This window comes from Globicephala melas, chromosome 11, assembly GCF_963455315.2.
Source record: "Globicephala melas chromosome 11, mGloMel1.2, whole genome shotgun sequence".
Lineage (NCBI taxonomy): Eukaryota > Metazoa > Chordata > Mammalia > Artiodactyla > Delphinidae > Globicephala > Globicephala melas.
Genome location: NC_083324.2, coordinates 23,761,575 through 23,782,256, shown reverse-complemented (window position 1 = coordinate 23,782,256; position 20,682 = coordinate 23,761,575). Strand labels below are relative to the sequence as shown.

The following is a 20,682-nucleotide window of genomic DNA, read 5'->3' as shown; positions in this document are numbered from 1 at the left end:
GTTACTGTGGGTGATGTCCAGCCACTTTGAAGAGCATTTCAAGAGTGAGAGGATGGAAGTGAGACTATAAATGGCTGGCAGGTGATGTGTGGAAGTCTGGAGCTTGGCTTGGGCAATGAATGAACCAGGGAGTTTAGCAGCATCTTTCTCTCTCTCTCTCTCCTCTCTGCCTTCATTCATTTTACAATACCTAATGTGAGGCCAGAGTTCACTGTGATTTTTTTTTCCTTTCATACAGTTAGTCTTAGGACTTGTAGTTTTGCATCTTGGTGGTCAGTGAATACTAAAAGGAGACATTCTGCTCTCCATTTCAAAAATGAAAACCATATCAGAAAAGTTTTTATTTATGTTAAAGAAAGAAAAGTCTTAGCACCTTTAATATTGTAATCATTCTCAATTTAAAGTTTCTCAGATTTTTTGTTAAATTCCACTGAGGCCAGTATTGCATTTTAATGCTGATTTAAAAAAGACTGGGGACATGTATTTTCTTTATGGAAAGCTTTAGTTGTCTTTTGTTAGAACTTTAACATATACACCATTTTTGGGTTTAATGAAAATGTCACCGTCCCTGGGTCATGGTTTCATACTGAACCCCGGACGTCTGAGGAAAGGATGCTCTGAAGAATGGCTTTACCCCAAGACCCACAGATGACATTACCTTTATTTCCTTTCATAGGACCATGATACTATAACATGTTTTTGTTCCTGTGCAGTGGAAATACTCCGTGGCGGCTCAGATTCAAATCTAAGAAAGATCAGAGTTAATAGAAAACCAAATGGAAGGCAAGGGAGTTGCTGAAGGAAATAGAGGCATTACTTTGTGGCCTCTTACACCAAAATTGCCATGCCGGGGAAGTCAGGAAACCATGCTGGGTGCTTTGTACCTCTTCTGTTAGATTGTTTTTCATCTGAGGACCTTTACAAAATTTCTCTTCTGCTGCTGTACTTTTAAGAAATAAAAATATAATGTAAGAACACGGAGGGTTACGAGGCATGAAGTTCTATAAATATTTATGCCAAGGCACAAAAGTGGACAGTTCGTATTTTCTTGACATATTGGGGTCATATTTCCCTCTTGACCTCTTGAGTTGAAAAATACAAGGTGTTAGAGTACCCTTTTCTTTCTTTTCTTATTTATTTATTTTCATTTCTGTAATGAGTTTTAGATGCTGGGAGCTGCCCTGTAAGCTTCATGTAAGTTTCAGTGGACTTAATTTTCTATCCTGGTTTATTAGCATGGATTTAAAAGTTTACACTCTTACCAAAAGTAACATAATTTATACCCAGTTTTAGGCCTTAGTGTTAAGCTCTTTAGTCTGTTTTGGGTGTGTGTGTTATTGTCACTAAATTAAAGCTAAATGTTGCTTTTGTCAAGGCTAATAAATAGGATTGCATCTAAAAGCATATTTTAAGTTAGTCCTTTGATTTTATTTTGTTCCTCACTTAAAAGCTTTGGTGCATAACAAATGTTTTTGCCCTTTGAAATTATGTTAAAGAAACTTATGAAGTAATCATACATGTTCATTGTAGAGAATTTAGAAAATGCAAGTGGGCAGAAAAGAAGGAGAAACATCACCTGTAATCCAACTCTATTTTTTCTAGTCTTTTTATAACTATATATAAAGATACTCTCTTCAGTTCAAAGAAAAAAAATGTATTTTAAAAATTCTGGAGTATTGGTAAGGTATTTCTTTGGAAATGAGTAATTTTTGCATTTCCCCTCTTGGGTAGTTTTATTTACTTTACATGAAATAATACCAAAAAATAGTAGACAAAATGTTGTCAAACCTAAATAAAGCTTGGAAAAAAATATACCAGAGTGCTTCCCGTCCCCTCCGCCGTCCCAGTTGACTCCAGTTGATTAGTAAAATTAATGCATATTTTCTTTTTGCCCTCACAGTATTTACGTTTAGTAGGAGAGAAAGTAATATATTTAAAAAACTATATGGTATAAGTTAATAAGTAAAAAATTTTCAGTTAAAATAGTTTTTTTTGGGGGAATGAGAATAGTGAGGAAATAGTTTATTTGGAGAATAAGGAGAATCTTTTGAAGTAAAAAAGAGAAGGTATGATTGGAGAAAATTAAGAATTTTAGAAATCAAAGCCTAAAAGGGTACCATGAAGATTTCTGGTCCAACAATGCTTGAGAGATCACTGACAAAGCTGGGGCCACAGTCTAGGTCTGAAGACCCTCACCCAGACCACTGCTCATTCCCTCCTGGAGTTGAGCCCTGAATGAAAAGCCCAGTTTAGATGCAGGATGGTACCCTATGCTGAGGGGCAGCACAGGCAAAGGTGGTCATCCTAGCAGTGTCGGCATGTGCTTGGGCTCCTGGCTCTACCTTTTGCATAGCCTCTGGGGTCTTCATGTGTTATCCCATTTCTTTCCTAAATTGTCAATCTCTGCCTTGCTGTTACCACTTTCCCCCATCCTATGTACAAATACTTACCATCCTGGATAAGACAAAGAACTTCCTTTAGCCATGAACCCATCTCTCCTAACGTCTCCACCAGCTTCCTGGTGTAGTTCTTTACTTGCCTGCCTTCATCTCTGAATCACTTATGAATTCACTGTAATGGGTCTCCTGGCCCAGCCCTCCATTGAAACAATTCTTGGGAACTCCAGTAACCCTCATGTGTGCACTGGTTGATACTCTTGACCCCTTGCTCTGCAAATCTCCATCTGAGACTTCTGGTCCCCTTGAATATCGAGTGACATTCTTGGTCGCTTTCAGTTGAAATTGATCTTGGCTAACCTGTGGGAAAAAAGGTTGGTTTTTGGAAAGTTGGCAGAGACTGTTAAGTTACTTTCCGCTTCTCCCTCGATTTGGTTTGGGTGGCAGTCTACCTAACCCTTTGCTAGATCTACATATTCTCAGCCTTCCTAACAAGGGGTGGCCGTGTCACACAATTGTGGCCAAGTGGACACCAACTAGGGGACAGCTGAGGAGGCCCTTTCTTGCCTGGAATCCAGTTGTGTGACAAGGTTACGCTGGAGGATATACAAGCCACGCTTCTCATGAGGCAGCAAGCCTGTGGCTGGACCTAAGCTGGTGACAAGGCCAGGGAGGAGAGTGACTGAACCCTTTGTTTTCTTGAGCTGGGAAGCCTCTCACATATGAGAGTTGAAAACTGGGCAGCCACAGAAGACCAGTGTTCACCATAGCGATTTCCTCCTTCTCATATGTCTGATCAGTTCTTCTCTTTTTGTCTGCTCTGTAAGAGTGGGTGTTCCTTGGGCTTCCGTTCTTGGCCTTTTGACCTTCCCTTTTTGCTCTTTATTTTTATTTTTTTTTGCGGTAGGCGGGCCTCTCACTGTTGGGGCCTCTCCCGTTGCGGAGCACAGGCTCTGGACACGCAGGCTCAGCGGCCATGGCTCACGGGCCCAGCCGCTCTGCGGCATGTGGGATCCTCCCAGACCGGGGCACGAACCCGTGTCCCCTGCATCGGCAGGCGGACTCTCTACCACTGCGCCACCAGGGAAGCCCTGCTCTTTATTTAGGTAATCTATTCTCTTGGTTCCAGCCATCACCTATGTGCTGATGACTTCTATGTCTGTATCTCTAGCCTTGTTATTTTCTAGCTTTATAGTCAGATATTAATTTCTTGGATAGTCACAGCCCCTTACATGTGCCACAGATTTCTCCTGCTCAGCATTTCCCAGAGTGAGTTTATCCTTTTTGCTCTAAACTTGTTTTCCTCCTCTGCCCCCCGGTCTCATTTAATGGCACCACTGTATTGTAGGAGCATCTTACTCTCTCCCCACTCCTGACCTCTTATCAGTCACCAGGTCCTTTCATTTTACTCCTGACTCTTCGCTCAAATTTGAACCTTCTTCTCTGAGCCATATTCATTTCCTGGTATCTTCTGTAGAACTGTTGTAGTAGTCTCAGAGCTTGTGTCTTGCCTTCTTTTTGTCTTTCCTCTTTGCTTCTTATCTTTCTCTTCTATCCTGCAACTATTCTTCTACCTACTGCGGCCAGAGTGATGTCCCTAAAGCACAGGTTATCATTCCTCTCCCCAAACTTTGTGTGTATTTTATTTTATTTTTTTATTGAAGTATAGTTGATGTACTTATATGTTACAGGTGTACAATATAGTAGTTTACAACTTTTAAAGGTTATATTGCATTTATAGTTATTGTAAACTATTGGCTGTGTTGTACACAACACAAACTATCCCTGTGTTTGTACAGTATACCTTTGTAGCTTATTTTGTACATAATAGTTTGTGCCTCTTAATCTCCTACCTCTATATTGCCCCTCCCCCGTTTCCTCTCCCCACTGGTAACTACTAGCATATTATCTGTATCTGTGAGTCAGCTTCTTTTTCGTTGCACTCACTAGTTTGTTGTATTTTGTAGATTCCACATCTAAGTGATACCATACGGTATTTGGCTTTCTCTGACTTATTTCGCTCAGCATAATGCCCTCCAACTCCACCCATGTTGCTACAGATCCTCTGCCTAAACTGTTGCAGTTGGTCCCATTGTCTATGCAATGAAGTCCAAGCTCCTTGCATGGCATACAGGGCCTTCTTGGCCGTCTGTTCAGTCTTACTCCCCATTACTCTTGACCTTAAACTTGAGGTTTTGGTGATATGGAATGGCTTGGGTGGGTACACACTGTAGAATGCTAACTTGATATGGGATGGTTCTGTTACCCCTGAACACCCTGCTTTCATATTGTGTGCTTTTCTGTTTCCACTCCCCATCATGCCCTTTTTACCTTTCTTGCCAGCTAATTCTTGCTCCTTTGGAAGGTTCTGTGAAGGCATAATCTCTGGCAGTTTTCCCTCAGTCTGGAGGTTGGACTAAATACCCCTCCTCTCCGTTTGCTATGATACTTGTCTTTGCCTCTTTTTAATCTTACTCTATCTCTTGCCATGTAGCAGTATTATTGAAACTGTTTATACGTGGCTGTGAGTTCTTTGAAGTCAGGGCACCATCTTAGTTTTCTTTACCAGGCAGTGTCTTGTGCAGTGTCTGGCTCTGCATGTTTTTGTTGAACTGAATCAGGTAAATTTGAAGGGAGACTGTGGGTGGAAAGATACATTGGCCCAAATTGTAGATATCTTTGCAGACAAAAGGCATTCAAATGTTTGATGAAGGAAGAAAAAGAAAGTAGATTATATTGTTTTGTGAGTCTTGTCAGTTTGGGGAGAAAAATAACTTCAGGTCATTAATGCACTCCAACTGGTGTGTTATCCTAACCCTATCAGTTGGAGTGCGTCCACATAAAGTACTATTCCTTTTGAGCTACTTTTCAGAGGTGATACACCCTTGTTAGCTGACTCCATGACACCTAGAATCACATTACCTGCCATCCCTACCCCTTGTTTCCTGGGGTTGCTGAGACCTACATCTGTTCTGTGCCTGCTCTGCTCTTACCAAGGCTAATACCAAAGAAGGATTTGCCAGTGTTTATACCTAGAGCAGGGGTTGGCAGACCATCACCTGTCTTTATAAATAAGGTTTTATTGGAACACAGTCACACCATTCACTTACACATTATTATCTATGGCTGCTTTTGTGTTCCCACAGCATGGTCGCACCGTTGTGACAGAGACCATCTGGCTGGCAAAGTCTAAAATATTTACTATTTGATCTTTTACATTAAAAGTTTGCTGATTTGTACCTTAGAGCTACTTAACATTAGAAAGACAAAGCCTTATATAATATCCAAATTGGGTAGTCATCTCAAATTAGGAATTAGGAGACTCTTGAAAAGGGCAAACATCCTGTTTGGTGGGACGGTTTTGTTAAATTTCCTGTTGTTTCCATTTTGCTGCGTGTGTCAGTGAAGGTTGTCCACATTTCTTACTGTGCCTCAAATACATATATTTGTATATGAAATATATATTGTGAAAGTTTTAAAATTAATCTCCTTAACCATATACAAAATACTGAACACCAGAGTCAGGTGTGTGAATTCCACATTGGAAAAAAAGTTTGTATCCTTGACAGGCTGCTTAGTGTACAGAGGCTTCAATACAGGACTTCCATTAAAACAGTTTAAAATATCAGTTTATATGTCTCCCTCCCTGTTGCCTGCTGCCCTTTCCCCTGCCTTCTGTCCTTCAGTGGGCAGACCAGTTCTTTCCGGTTTGACCAATTCTTAATATTTCTGAAGATAAGTGGGCTACTGAAGGCGGAGTCCTGGAAGTGTGAGGTTGAGTGGCGTGTAACTGACCCTGGCATGTCACCAAGGGTGATATTACAATTGTTTGTTGACTAGTCGGGACCTACGTCAACTCAAATGCTGGAGCAGGGCCCGGGAGTGCCTGGAGTTACTCCTCAGCTGTTGGGTGTTGGGGAGGTCGGGGGTTGCTGCGGTTGGGAGCTGGCCGAGGCTGGGGGTGGGGTGGGTTGGAGGGTTTGGGGTAACCAGCCGCTTTTCAGTCTTGCCTCTACTGATGTGTGTTACTCCAGTAAAGCTAAGGCCCTTTTGATTCATTCATTGAGCAAACATGTTTGAAATGGCTGTCATGTGACCGCTAGATGTCCTCGTAGGTATTGGGAGTTCAGAATGAGTGCATGTGCTTCTTCCCATCGAGTGGCTTACAGACAGATTTGTTTGGAGCAGTGAGGCAGGAGGTAGGAGGATCTACGTGGGATCAGGGAGGAGAGGTTCTGTGTTGGTAACACAATGCATGTCCAGTAATGCTCTAAGTGTTTTAGGTTAAAAAAACAAAACAAAACCGAAAAAAACCCCCAACTTTTCGCATCTTGAACCGAGCCTGTACATTATGCTTTTGTTTAACTGTAATTTTTGTTTATGAAGCTGTTTCCTTTTTCATAGCAGTTACTTCTTTTTAAGGATATAATTAAATTTGTATATTTTAGGTTGCTTGCCTGATTCGAGTTCCTTCTGAAGTAGTTAAGCAGAGGGCACAGGTATCTGCTTCTTCAGGAACATTTCACATTTTCTCTAACATCTTATGTCAAGAGGTGAGAATATGTTTTTAAGCTCTCTTATTGAGAATATTGTGTGGCAGCTAATAGGAATACTGTGGCCCTCATCTTAGGAGCCTTAGAAGAGACCTTAAAGCTAAATTTATTGTCCAATTATAGCAACTTTTTATGCTAAGATTATCTTTGCCTTTCCATTGTTTTCAAAATTTTTAGTTTCATTTTTATTTCTTTTTCAAATTTCTAAACAACCACACTACTAAGTGTGTGTCCTACATTGCAGTAGTCTTATCATTCTTTTGGAATCAGATATGGAATAAATAGTGAATATGTAAAGTGAATAAAGATATTATATTAAAACATCAGTATAGAATTTGAGGACCCATGGAAGAGACCTGTGGTAATGGACTGATATTAGTGACCGATGTCGTAATGTTTATATAAAATGTAATTCCTCTTGTACTGGTTCATGTTAACCTGTGGATCAAATTTCATGTGTGCTGGCCATGTGGCTAGGGACCAGTGAGCTGCTCTTCTTTATAGTTTGTACAGAAGCCCTTCTTTTTCTTTAAAATGGAATCAGTCACATGAAAATTTCAGTGAGTCTAGGTTTTAGAAAAGGTTTATTCTTTTATTTATTTATTTATTTATTTATTTTTTTATTTGAAGTGGGCCTCTCACTGTTGTGGCCTCTCCCATTGTGGAGCACAGGCTCCGGACGCGCAGGCTCAGCAGCCATGGCTCATGGGCCCAGCCGCTCCGCGGCATGTGGGATCTTCTCGGACTGGGGCACGAACCCGTGTCCGCTGCATCGGCAGGCAGACTCTCAACCACTGCGCCACTAGGGAAGCCCTAGAAAAGTTTTATTCTTAATCCCTCTGTCACCTAGGTGAGAAGACATTGAGCGTTTAATTGTATGATTGAGATCAGTTCAGTAAAGGGTCCCTGTTGAATCGTGTGGATAGTTAAACAGATAAGTCAAGGCTTGTCTAGAGGTATCTCTCACTATTGAGAGATTATTCATGCATTGTGACGTCTTATAGTTGAAACTATAAAATATAGTTCTGTTCTTTTGTGAAAGGATAATTGGCATTCTGTGTGCATTTGGTTTTGAAAATGTTTATTTAAAGCTTCTCAAGTATTTTTTTTCAAGAGAAGAAATGTTGAAAATAAGTAAAGTTTAATATGTAGTCAGCTTTATTATTAGAGATGTTCCCATTTTAAAGGGAGCTGATCTGAGCTTTATATACTTTAAGCCAGTTTAAAAGCTTTAACCTCTTATAGAACTGTAGTCATTGTGAATATTTCAAAACTCAAACTTTAGAAAAGGTAAATCTGCTTCATGCAGAATGTCATTTAGAAGTCTCTGCTATTCTAACTTTCTGAGGTCTTGGCTTTTTGTTTGTTTCAGGGCATCCAAGGATTATATCGAGGCTACAAAAGCACTGTTTTAAGAGAGGTAAGTAACTTAATTTCCAATATTGAACTACAAAAGAATGATATGCTTTGTTTAGTAAATTTATTTGGAGAGACTGGTTTAAAAAATTACAAAGGGAAATTATGATCACTTTTTAAAACACTGTTTAGTCTTATCTTGGCTCTTACATCTGATGACTGGGTAGAATGGGTCAGCTGAAAGAGCAGCCCCAGTGGTCAGAAGGCCCATCCTAGAGCTTCAGTCTTATCATAGGCGGCTACATGGCTGTGATAGCTAAGATATGAAGAAATAACTACTAAGGGTAAGATATCAAGTTAATTACTGTAATATACAGAATGAGTGAAAAATTGGTAAGGAAAGAAGCACCCTGGGAGACAAGTGTCCCAAAGGTCTATTTTTATGTGAAAAATCATGCAGTTAGCTCTTGTCTTCCTGATAGCAAAATATGATGAATTGGGAAGTTCAGTCTGCACTGGAGAGCTGACCCTGCCCGTGACTTGCAGTGCAGTGTGCCCCCAGAGCAAGCCTTCCAGTTCCGAAATTCTGCGGTTCAATATGTGGTCAATGTCTTCTTTTTTTGGTTGAAAAAGCAAAGTGATTTTAGTACATATATTACTGCAGGAAGCATGTTTTAATTTTTGGTTCATATAGAGGAGGCTGTTTTGAAGTTTAAAAGTTGATTTATAGATAACTGGGGTATGGGATATAAGAGAAGTCTTTGTTTGGTTTGGGACATAATTTTTTTTTTTTTTTAGTGAGTTTAAATCCTAGGGTTTTTTGTTTTTTAGCTTTTTGACATATAATTGACAAATAGAATTGTGAGGCATTCGTAGTGTACAGTGTGATGATTTGATATAGGTGTACATTGTGAAAAGGATTAGGACATAATCTATTAAAATACAGAAGAGATTCTGCATACCTCTGCTCTGAATCCTTGTTTTCTGTTTGGATTTCCCTTGGATGCTAAAACATTCTCATTTATAAAAATGTGTTTAATTTAAATACATATTGTCATAATTAGCAGAATATTGAAATCTTTGAAGTCTGAATTTTACTCCCAGGTAGTCTTTTTGTTTATTTTGTTTGTTTGCTTGTTTGTTGTTAGTGTAGATTACAGTCTTCTTTATGAAACACCAGCACTGTTACATGTTATTTAAAGCTTTGATTTCCACAAAGTAATAACCTTTAGTGTAGTGTGGTGTAGTTGATGTATATCTTGGAAAAACTTCTGAAGGCAGACTGAATGTTTCAAAATTAGTTATTTGTGTGAAGATGACTTCTGCCTTTCAAAATAACACCTGCACTGTATCTTCATTCTGTACTTATTTTCCCACTCACTAAACACATGTTATTTACTCAGGTTTCACCTCGGTGAGGTGCAAAAAGAGAGGACGATAAACCTTTTTTTGTTTTTCTGAGAGATGCTGAATAAATGAATGTATTTACATGCCAGAGAATACTGGTTATGCATACAAATAGATAAAACACATGGTTACAACTGCATTCTATTCTTTTCAAAATTTTTTTTTTTTTTTTTTGGTGGTACGCGGGCCTCTCACTGTTGTGGCCTTTCCCGTTGCGGAGCACAGGCTCTGGACGCACAGGCTCAGCGGCCATGGCTCACGGGCCCAGCCGCTCCGCGGTATGTGGGATCCTCCCGGACCGGGGCACGAACCTGTGTCCCCTGCATCGGCAGGCGGACTCTCAACCACTGCGCCACCAGGGAAGCCCTAAAAATTTGTTTTGACATATGTCACACTAGTAATTAATTTCTAGGCTGCATTTCTTGCAAAAAGTGTGCCCCTAGTGAGATGACTTTGTTTACTCAAGATGGCAGTGCTTTGTTGGAAATTTAATTGGGGTCTTCTGCATTATGCATTTTCATAAAAATATCCTTCAGAACTGATTTTAGTTGAAATATTGCTTTTGTACAGATTCTCTCATAGAATGAGAGAAGAGTTACTGCTAAATGAAACATTGCTTCTTTTCAAAATGAGAAAAATAAGAAGTGATGTATCTGCTTTAAACAACATTTTTACATTATAAATAGTTTCAATTCTTACATCGTTCTGACACCAATATAAAATCTTTTCGCGCTAAATGAAACATCGCTTCTTTTCAGAATGAGAAAAATAAGAAGTGATGTATCTGCTTTAAACAAAATTTTTACATTATAAATAGTTTCAATTCTTACATCGTTCTGACACCAATATCAAATCTTTTCGCCAAGAGCTTTTTTGATTGTTTCAATAAGAAAATACATTGAAGCCTTAGTGAGAGTCACCAGGAAACTCATACATTTATTCTGTATACAGTTTTTTCTTTAAAATAGTTTTATCTCCCTCGCGGTAGCCCATTAGAATGAGATTGAAGTTTGAATCCATGCGTTATAAGATAGATTATTGTGATCTTTAGATTTTGTGAATGCTGTCGCATGGTTTTTACTCCATTTGATTTTTGTGGAGATTGCATGCTTAGCCCTTATGTTCTCCTAAATTATTTTAGTTACTGTGAATTTTAGATGGAGTCTAAGCAAGGTGAACCGATTATACTCTTACCTCACCCTTTCAGTATTCATTTTCCTCATGATCTAGGCCAAATTAGATGTGGCCAAGCATTGTGGGGCAGTGTGGTTATTCCAGTAAGATGGAAACGGGGAGCAAAATCACAGCTGTTTTCATAGCCAGGCTAATTTCAGAGGGTCCGTTGTCCCGAAAGTTCTGTGGAGGGCAGCCTCATGACCTTGGATGTGAATTAGAAAGAAAGCAGAGAAAGGCAAGTCGTTTCCAAAAAAAAAAAAAAGTAGGAATAAGTTAGGCTCAGCAAATGCATTTTATCCACACATTCTACACGACAGTCATTTTAAGAGTGCCTGCTGTGTCTTGGGCACCACGCAGAACACTTCTGCCCTGAAGGATTCATATTCTGGTGGGGAAGGAAACGGGGGGCAGACACTTTACAGGGCAGTGTAATAGGGCTGAAATGACACGTATATCCAAGATGCAGCAGAGGTTATAGAGGAAGCAGTGCTTGAGTGGTACCCAGTATTCATTGCATTAATAAAAATTAGTCTGGGCTTAATTCTTGAAGAGGTGTCACTTAGAAGTAGTCCAGGAGACAGGAAGATGTAACAACACATACAAAGGCCCAGGGGTGTGAAAGAACACACGTTGTGTGTACCTTGCTTATCGAAGCACAATTGGGGTTTTCACACCCAGAGAAGAGGCAGGAGTGATTTCCCTCTACCTCAAGCCGGCGCTTCAAAAAAGCACTCACCCAAGTTGGGTATTTTCCAGGAGGAATGGTTGAACCTCTCACCCCAGCCGAATGTTTGCCAGGGACCTGGAATCAAGCACATGGGAAAAGCTCTTACAAGAGCCTGACACATGTCCACTGGAGTTTGGAGGATACATTACTGGTTTTTAACTGTTATCTGCAATCAGTCTCACAGTGAAATGCAGTTGGAGCGGCCTCACTGGCAGGATGTTGCCGTTTTGATAATGAGTAACTCCTGGCTTCTTTTTGGTAGATGAGTGTAGCAACTAAAGAGATCTGAGATAGGTGAGAATTATCTCCCCCTCTCCCCCTTATTTTGCTCCCAGGCTTCCATAACGTAAGTCTCCCACCAAATTCTGTTACACATGCAATCAAAATCAAGCACTTGGGCGGGCCAGAACAAGTCATTCATCCTGTTCTGTGAGTTCACTGAAGCCCTCAATCTGTCCCTTTAGGTGCAACATTCCCCACTTTGACTGCAAAGTTCACTCGCAAGTTCCAAACCCAGTTTCCCTTATTGTCTATTTCAGGCAGTGAGAATTTCCCCTAATCTAGTGGCTGGAAACAGGAACCTTTAGGAATCAAGCCTTAAGAATCGTCCTTCAAATCCTCTTTCCCAGCTCTGTCATTTCCTTTCCCCCCAAGGTCTTCATGTTATATAAGTCTCTTGTGTGTTTTTCCAGAGCTACCCTAGCCTAGGTGTTTAGCATCTTATTTGATTTTTAACCAAAATATTTTAGAGATCATTTTATATCACTTTATAAGGGGCACACTTTTTTATGATTGTGTAGGACTCCATTGTACAAAGGGATCATTGTGCCACCACTTCCTCATTGGTGGGCAGGACAGACATGCTACAATGGATAATACTGTTCCTGTGTCATTTCATACGTGGTTGAGAATGTTTGTAGGTTAGATGCTGAAAAGTAGAATTTCTTGGTTAGGGGTGTATGGGCATTTGTAATTTTGATGCAAATTGCCAAATTGCCCTTCGCAGAAGTACCAGTCGACCCTTTTGCACACAGTGTGGGAGCTCTCTGTTGACCCCTGCCTCACCAACGGTACTAGCAATCTCAGAGATGAAAAATGATCTCACTGTAATTTTAATTTTAAGTGAGACTGGGCGTATGAACATATATTTGACAACAATTTTCTTCCTTTACTGTGAACTGATGGTTTGAAATTATATTGAAGTTATGGTGAGAATTAAATGAAGAGATCCATATGAAGTGCTTTCTATAGACCCTGACACGTAGGATGTGTTCAAAGTATGTTAACTATGCTTAATAGTACTCTTGGTAACTGAAAGAGCTTTTGACAGGAAATGACATCTCAGTGTGGAATGCCAGTGTCTCACTAGCTGTCTGCTCTTGGCAAGTTACTTAACCTCTCTGAGCCATTTGCCCCTCTGTGCTAGAAACTTTGTGTCAGCTGTTCTTGCTGCAGTCTCACAAAGGAGGTATTGCAGCAATATGGTCTGCTAGGACCAGAGATGAAGAAAGCTGCCTCTAGGCTGTCAGGTTCTTGAACGGGATGCAGCCTTGATCTGCCTGCATGTAAATGTGTGAATGCCATTTCATGATGATGAATAACAATAGTTGTGTTTGAGCTACAGGCTGGCTAACTGTTACTGCTTAAAAAGCTTCTCAGCTACAGTTGGAGAGTGTTTTATCCAAATGTCTTGTAGAATGGAATTGTTTATTCACTTAACAGATTGCAACCTGCAACTGATTTTGTGTTCGCTGGCTACTTCTGTAGGAAAACAACCTATTGGTTATAATAATGTACAGTTACCCTAATTGATAGTTGAACCAATCAAAATTACTAACATAAATGAGTTGGAAAATTTTTTATGATTATTCTTTTTTGGGTCACATTGGTAATTTACTGGAATTTTTTCTCCAGATAAGATTACCCACTTAGAGGAAGGCTTTCTTTTTAAGATTGCAATACTTGAATGTTTTCTGTTGAAAATATTTTCGTGCAACTGTAGTTAGAATTATTACTTATTTACCGTTCTTAAGCCTGTGTACTAGTTTCTGCTTTCATGATGGAAGAGAAAAAGAAGTTCTCTGATGAGAATTTTCCTGCTTGTATCAATGCTCTGTATCATTGTGTGTCTTTGTATGAAATTGTTTCCTTGGCATTATCTCTTTCTTTCTTTTTTGGTTTATCTTTATATTTTTAAAAATTAATTAATTTTGGCTGCGTTGGGTCTTCATTGCTGCACGCGGGCTTTCTCTAGTTGCGGCGAGTGGGGGGCTACTCGTTGTTGCGGTGTGCGGGCTTCTCATGGCGGTGGCTTTTCTGGTTGCGGAGCACGGGCTCTAGGCGTGCGGGCTTCGGTAGTCGTGGCTCGTGGGCTCTAGAGCTCAGACTCAGTAGTTGTGGCTCACGGGCTTAGTTGCCCCGCGGCACATAGGATCTTCCCGGACTCTTCCAGGGCTCGAACTCGTGTCCCCTAGCATTGGCAGGTGCATTCTTAACCACTGCGCCACCAGGGAAGGCCCTGTCTTTACATTTCAGTTTTGTCTGTCTATGTGTAATTACGCCTGCTCTTCCCAGACAGCATATAAGTTACCCTTGAAGACAGTAATTGGGTTTTGACCTCTTTGTAGTATGCACAGGCTCTGCAGTAACACCTTCCACAAGCTCAGAGCTCAGTAAATATTCGTTGCTTTTTTCATTCCTTTAAGTTTGATTGTCTTTCGTTCAGATGCTCTTAGACACTGTGACCGTTTCAAAGTGCCGGGGGAGCTCTATGGGGTTTGGAGTTATGCTGGGTGGGGGTCAGCCTCTGACACGCTACATTGTAAGGTATTCGCATTACATAGGTGCTGAAGTACCAAAGAGTGTACCCTTTTCTGAGATTTCCATCTTCTTACACCTGGAAAAAATAGTTTTTATAAGCCTGATTTCATTAGAAAAGTAATTAATTCCCTTTTTTTCCCATATATTTAGTAATTCACTATAAAGGGAAAAAAAGGTTGTAAATCTTTCCAAACTTTTAATGTGAAATCGTTTTTCAGTTAAAGTCCAATGCAAACATATTGAACCTTGTTTTAATCCTACATAATTCATTTTATTAACTATGACCAAAGAGAACATCTGTTAAAATTCCATAACGTTAGCTTCATGGGAAAAGAAAAAAATCTGCTCTTGGAATTTGTTCATTGTTTTATTGTTCAGGCTTTCAGTAAATGTGTAATAAGACATTCTTATTAATGGGAATATTAAACAAATGAAAATGAAATATTGCCTTTAATCACAAGCGGTTTATAAAATGTCACCTAATGGCATTTATTATAACTTTAGAGATGGTCTGTGAGGAATGCATAATACTTCATTCTTTAATCCAGAGAACATAAAATTATTACTCCTCAAATATGGATTTTAGCGTAGTTTTTCATCATCTCTTAAATAAACATTTTTAGAAAGAACAATTTAGTAAAATTATCTTAATGTGGAAAAATTGCTTTAGCCGTTTAGTGCATATTTTCTCATGTTTTGTTTACATAAAACCAGCTGCTATTTACTTTTCTCATTCTTTGGACAGATTTCATTTTGCACTGTACAGTTTTGAAAAGGCTACATATTTCCACTGTTGTGTGTTGGCTATGTTGTCTAGAAGAGATACTAGTTCCTGTGTGTAGGGTTTACTGAGAAGTAAATCAATAGTATGAATCTTCAGTGTAAACATATAGGAAAGCTGTTGGATAAAGGTGGAAACTGTCTTTTAATTCTTTTTAGATGTTAGCATCATACACCATGATGTTGAAGTAGCTTTGTCTAGGATGTTCCTTTGTGTTTTTCATCTCATGTGAAATATCCTGTCCTTTCATATTTGTGTGTTAATTTAGATGGCAGATGGGCTGTAAATAACAAAATCTGACTACAGTGGCTGAACTAAACACAGTTTAGTATTAGAACTTTTTTGTTTTCTCACTCTGTAACAGGAAATCTGGAGATGGTCCCTCTAAGGCTGGTGTACTGGTTAAATGAGGGCATGAGGATGCAGGCCCTTTCATTCTGCTTGGGGAACCTTAATACTCTGGCTAAATTACTCATGGTTACAAAATGGCTGCCACTCTTTTTGGCATCACAGCCCCTTTCCAAGTATGAAGAAGTGGGAAAGGCAGGAGGCATTATCTGTCCGTCTGTTTACTTGGAAAACAAAGCTTTCTTGGGCCAGGTGTCTAAAGCTCTCCTGAGTTGCATGGGGATTGAGAAGTTGAATATGTATGCAGCTTTTCAGTGTGGTAGGTAAAGGCTGGCAAAGAGGGGCTTGGGACTGCAGTCACCACCCTACCGTGTCTGTTGTATTTTATCTGTTGAAGTCCTTCTAGTTCAAGCTCAATTCCTTCCGAAAGGGAACCATTTCATACACCACTGACTTAAGCGCTGTAGTTGGGGACCCTGTTGTTCATATCCAGAGCACTTGTCTAGACTACAATTATTTGGACATTTAATTCTACTCTGTAAATTTTGATGTCTGTTCTTATTCTTTCCCCGCCACCTTTGCCCTTGTGGGAACAGTGTGGAAGCTCTTCTTTAAAAATCATTTGTCAGTCTCTTTGTAATCATTATTTTGAAAATGGAATTTATTTCAAAGTTACTTTTTTATACTGTTTTGATTTTAAAGATCTCAGAATACCTGTGTTGATATACTGTATGTAGACACTTTCCTTAAAAAATATGTAAATCACAATTGAAATAATAGCTAATGCTTACCAAATATTTACAGTGTTTCAGTCACTGTGCTAAGTTCTTAGCATGCATTATTTCAAATAATACAGTAACCCAAAACATGATCCCTGCTTTGTGGAAACTGAGGCTTAGTAAGGCTGTGGTTTGTCCAGAGTCTTTTTTTTTTTTAATGATTTCTCCATTTATACACTGCTTTTTAATTAATTAAATTTATTGGCTGCATCAGGTCTTGGTTGCAGCACGTGGGATCTTTCATTGCGGGGTGCGCGGGCTTTCCTCTAGTTGTGGCGCGTGGGCTTAGTTGTCCTGCGGCATGGGGGATCGTAGTTTCCTGATCAGGGGTTGAACCGACATGTCCTGTGTTGCAAGGCGGATTCTTAACCACTGGACCACCAGGGAAGTCCCTCGTCCAGAGTCTTACATCCAGTAAGGGAGGAAACCGAGGACTTGAGAGCCCATGATATTAGCCCCCATGGTGAGCTATATAGTTTGCATTTTATACGCAGCAAATTTTGGGGGAGAGGAAAATATATGTTTAAAATTCATAGTCCATATTTATATCTTTCTCATTTTTGAAACTTTAGGTAGACATTAGTGCCAGGAGTTTGGGGAAAATAAGTTCTCAGCAACTAGAAGTCTCCATGACGTTAAAAAGAAAAGTTAATCAGAGGACATAAGCAAAAGGAGATAGAGATATTCATGGAGAACAATGGCTTTTAAGTGCCTGTTATCCCAAATGTTTGCTTGATTTGGTCTTATCATTCAGGTGTTAGTTCACATGTTCCTTCTCTGAGGGGCCTACTTTGACCACTCTAGCTAACATACACCTGCCAAAACCCCGATCGCTCACTTGGTACCGTAGCAAGTACCGTTATCTGAAATTATCTTCACTTTTTGTTTATAAATTTATTTCCTGCGTTCCTCTGATAGAATATACACACTTTGAGGGCAAGTGCTTCTTGCCTGTTTTGTTCCCTTCTATTAATCCAACACCTAGAAGATTCCTTGAAATACAGCACACTCAGAAAATATTTGATGAACAAACCAAGGACTTAATCACACTTTTCAGAAGTAGACTAGTTGTAAATACTTAGATATTTAAAATCTCCAGCAGATGCTTAGGCCTAAGATGCATTTGGCAAGAATTATGGAGTTAGTCCTCACTTAATTCCCAGGCAAGTTAGTGGTTTTCTGCCATCTCAACTTTCTGCACTTCCAGTGAGCTTAATTTTCTCCTTGTCTCTTCTTATCATATTTCCTGGTATTCTTGTGTCTTCCGCAAATAGCCCTTATTTTAATTTTGTCATTTCTTGTTAGGGGGTGCTCCTATGAATATTTTATATATGTAAAACACTTTTTGAAATGACATATGAAAATAGTAAGCAACTTATTCATGAAGAAAATCTTTTATCAGTTACATGCAAGCTATGTCCTATGAACACTGGGTAAAAATTACTCGAGAGTCTTAGGATTGTGTACTATCTTATCGTCTGAGCAAACACCATCTTATAAGAGGTATTAAGAAAGAAACTATATGTATTAAGAAAACCAAATGTGAAGGTAAAATCTAGAATGTTTATATATGAATAAAGGATTGTAGTTGCAGGGAGTCGTTTAAAAGAGCTATTGAAAATGGGTTTTACCATCTGGTAGCAGATTACCCTGGGGTTATATAATGATAACAGTTACAGTTTGAATTCTGATCATGTATAATACTTTACTTGTATTTTTCTAATCTTCAGATAAAACTGTAAGATACTAACCTTTTTGTTTGTTTGTTTGTTTTAAAATTGATCAGTAGCATGGGCTTGGAAAAGCAAGCTAGTTTAGTATATGTAGTATATGGCAGGTCTGGAAGCAGAGGCCCAGTCTATGTGATTCTAAAGCCTGTGTTTCTGGTTACACTTTGCTTCCTGCTCATGTTTTGCAGATAAATTCACTATTCATTGCGCTCAGAATTTTTCAGTAAATTGTGTGAAAACAAAGTGGTAGTATATCTGTGAGACTTGGACCGCATCTGTTAACTTGAAGGGGAGCACAGTTTCTGAGTGTTAGAAGATTCTAAACAATAGAAATGGAGCCATCTATACAGGCAGGACACAATGAACTGTGCTTTCTGAATTAGGCAGTAATATTGATTTCAACATCGTCTTTCCTCTAGCCTTTGTGAAGTTTGCTTTAAAATGCTTTGACTGATTTTAGCCTTCTGTCCTCTTTTGTTTCCTGAGCTTTCGCATATATTCTGAGAAATAACCCAGTAGATGGGAAAGAGTTGATATTCTTTGGCATTGAAATGGTTTTGGTACTTAGCCAAATAATTAACAGATAATTTGTTGACTAGTGGAGAAGCAGAAATTGATGAGAGGGTATTTCTTTTCCTTTGTGAAAACACTCTGCTTTTTGTTATTGAATTTGTTGATGCAAAGGTTGCGTTATAGAAATGGCACACTAGAGGGCACACAATGTCTGTGTTTTAAATGTTGGTGGCAGAAACTTCAGTGTGTCTGAACCTTGAAGCTCTTGAGTTAATTGCTTGGCACTTTTTAAAAGTGGTTCGAATTAAAAAATAAAAAACAAAGCTTAATAAATAGTACTCTCCAATCCAAGGTTCCTGAATAATATTATTTTATTTAATCCATACGTACTTCATTATTCATCTCTCAAATACAAGAACCAATAGGTATATTTAACATACCAAAAATGAATATCACAGTCGTAAAGTATTTCCCTCAAGCTATTTTTTTAAAGCTGTTTTTCAATTACAACTGTAATTTCACATTTGGAAGAACTGGCAGACACTATTTTATTCAAGTGATGAACGTCAAAGTCACAAAAAAGAATTGTCACACCCAGGAGTAGACGAAGGAGACACAACAAGCAAATGCAGTGAGGGATCCTGGGAAGAGAAAAAGAATATTAGGCGGAAAAACTGGGGACATTCAAATAAGGTCTATAATTTAGATGTTAGTATTGCAGCAATGCTAATAGTTGGTTTTGATAATCATACTCTGGTTAAGTGCTTAACATTAGGGAAGCTAGGTGTAGGGTATATGTGAGCTCCCTGTATTGTTTGAGTAACTTTTAAGAATCGATAACTTATTTTTAAAAATAAAAAGCTGGGAATTCCCTGGTGGTCCAGTGGTAAGGACTTCGCACTTCCACTGCAGGGGGTCCGGGTTCAATCCCTAGTCGGGGAACTAAGCTAAGATCCTGCAAGCCGCGTGACGTGGCCAAAAATAATAACAAAATAAAAATAAAGAGCTGGGGAAAAAAAGAATACCAGATTTGGACATTGTATGAAATACTTTATTTTTAAAAGATCTTCTAAAATAATGACAATTTAAACTTACAACTTAATGAAAATTAAAAAAAAATATTTATTTATTTATTTATAGTTTTGGCCGTGTTGGGTCTTTGTTGCTGCACGGAGGCTTTCTCTAGTTGCGGCGAGCAGGGGCTACTCTTCGATGCGGTGTGCGGGCTTCTCATTGCGGTGGCTTCTCTTGTTGTGGAACACGGGCTCTAGGCGCACGGTCTTCAGTAGTTGTGGTGCACGGGCTCTAGGGCGCAGGCTCAGTAGTTGTGGCGCACAGGCTTAGTTGCTCCTCGGCATGTGGGATCCTCCCAGACCAGGGATCGAACCCGTGTCCCCTGCATTGGCAGGTGGATTCTCAACCACTGCGCCACCAGGGAAGTCCTTAAAATTTTTTTATCAAAGTAATAATTGGTAGCAATTCACATAATAGAGAAAGAAGATTTTACCTTGAAAAGCAAGTCTCCTGCCCTGTCCCTCTTCATTCTAGTCCCACTCTGCAGAGGTAGCCTCTTTTAACTGTTTCCATTTTTAGTTCTTCTTATTACATCCATATTTCTGAATAATATGTTTATGCATCTGTGTCTTCATTTGTCAGTTTAGACACACTCTCCTGAGCCTTTGGAGTGGAGGGTGTGATGGAGCTGGCATTATGCTCCTCCCCAACCTTTTTCGGTTACACAAATTTCATTCCTCTGGTTATTTTAGAAACATGAAGTCATATATTTGAGTCTTTATTTCTTATCCCACAAACTTCCAGCATCTTCTTTCTTTTTATAAGATGAGGCTCTTACTTCCTTTTTGCCACCATATCCTCTTTCACCTTCAAGTACCACTTTCTGGATTGACTTTTTCTCACCTACACTTTGATCCTAGATTATGAAGATGGCTGACAGTTTCATCCTGTCCTTCACTCACAGTCACTTCTTTCGTGACGTTTCTGGGTTGATTCTAAAAGTTGAACACCAGTGAAAAGTTGAACGCCAGTGAACTAGTGTGTGTATTATTTGAGACTTCATGCATGATCACTAGGCCATG

The 20,682-nt window shown here is 39.3% G+C and overlaps 1 protein-coding gene across 3 annotated transcripts in view; it reads left to right on the top strand.

The window, feature by feature from the left end:
* SLC25A26 (solute carrier family 25 member 26) overlaps positions 1-20,682 on the top strand; it is a 142,678-nt gene that overhangs the window by 31,718 nt on the left and 90,278 nt on the right. The window contains exons 4-5 of one of the 3 annotated variants that reach the window (XM_060308692.2): positions 6,845-6,949; positions 8,322-8,369. The exons of 1 other annotated variant lie outside the window; for it this stretch is intronic. In XM_060308692.2, the coding sequence (XP_060164675.1) occupies positions 6,845-6,949; positions 8,322-8,369 (153 nt within the window). The remainder of the gene's footprint in view (positions 1-6,844; positions 6,950-8,321; positions 8,370-20,682) is intronic. One more of the 3 variants, XM_030867668.3, reaches the window with a different exon arrangement.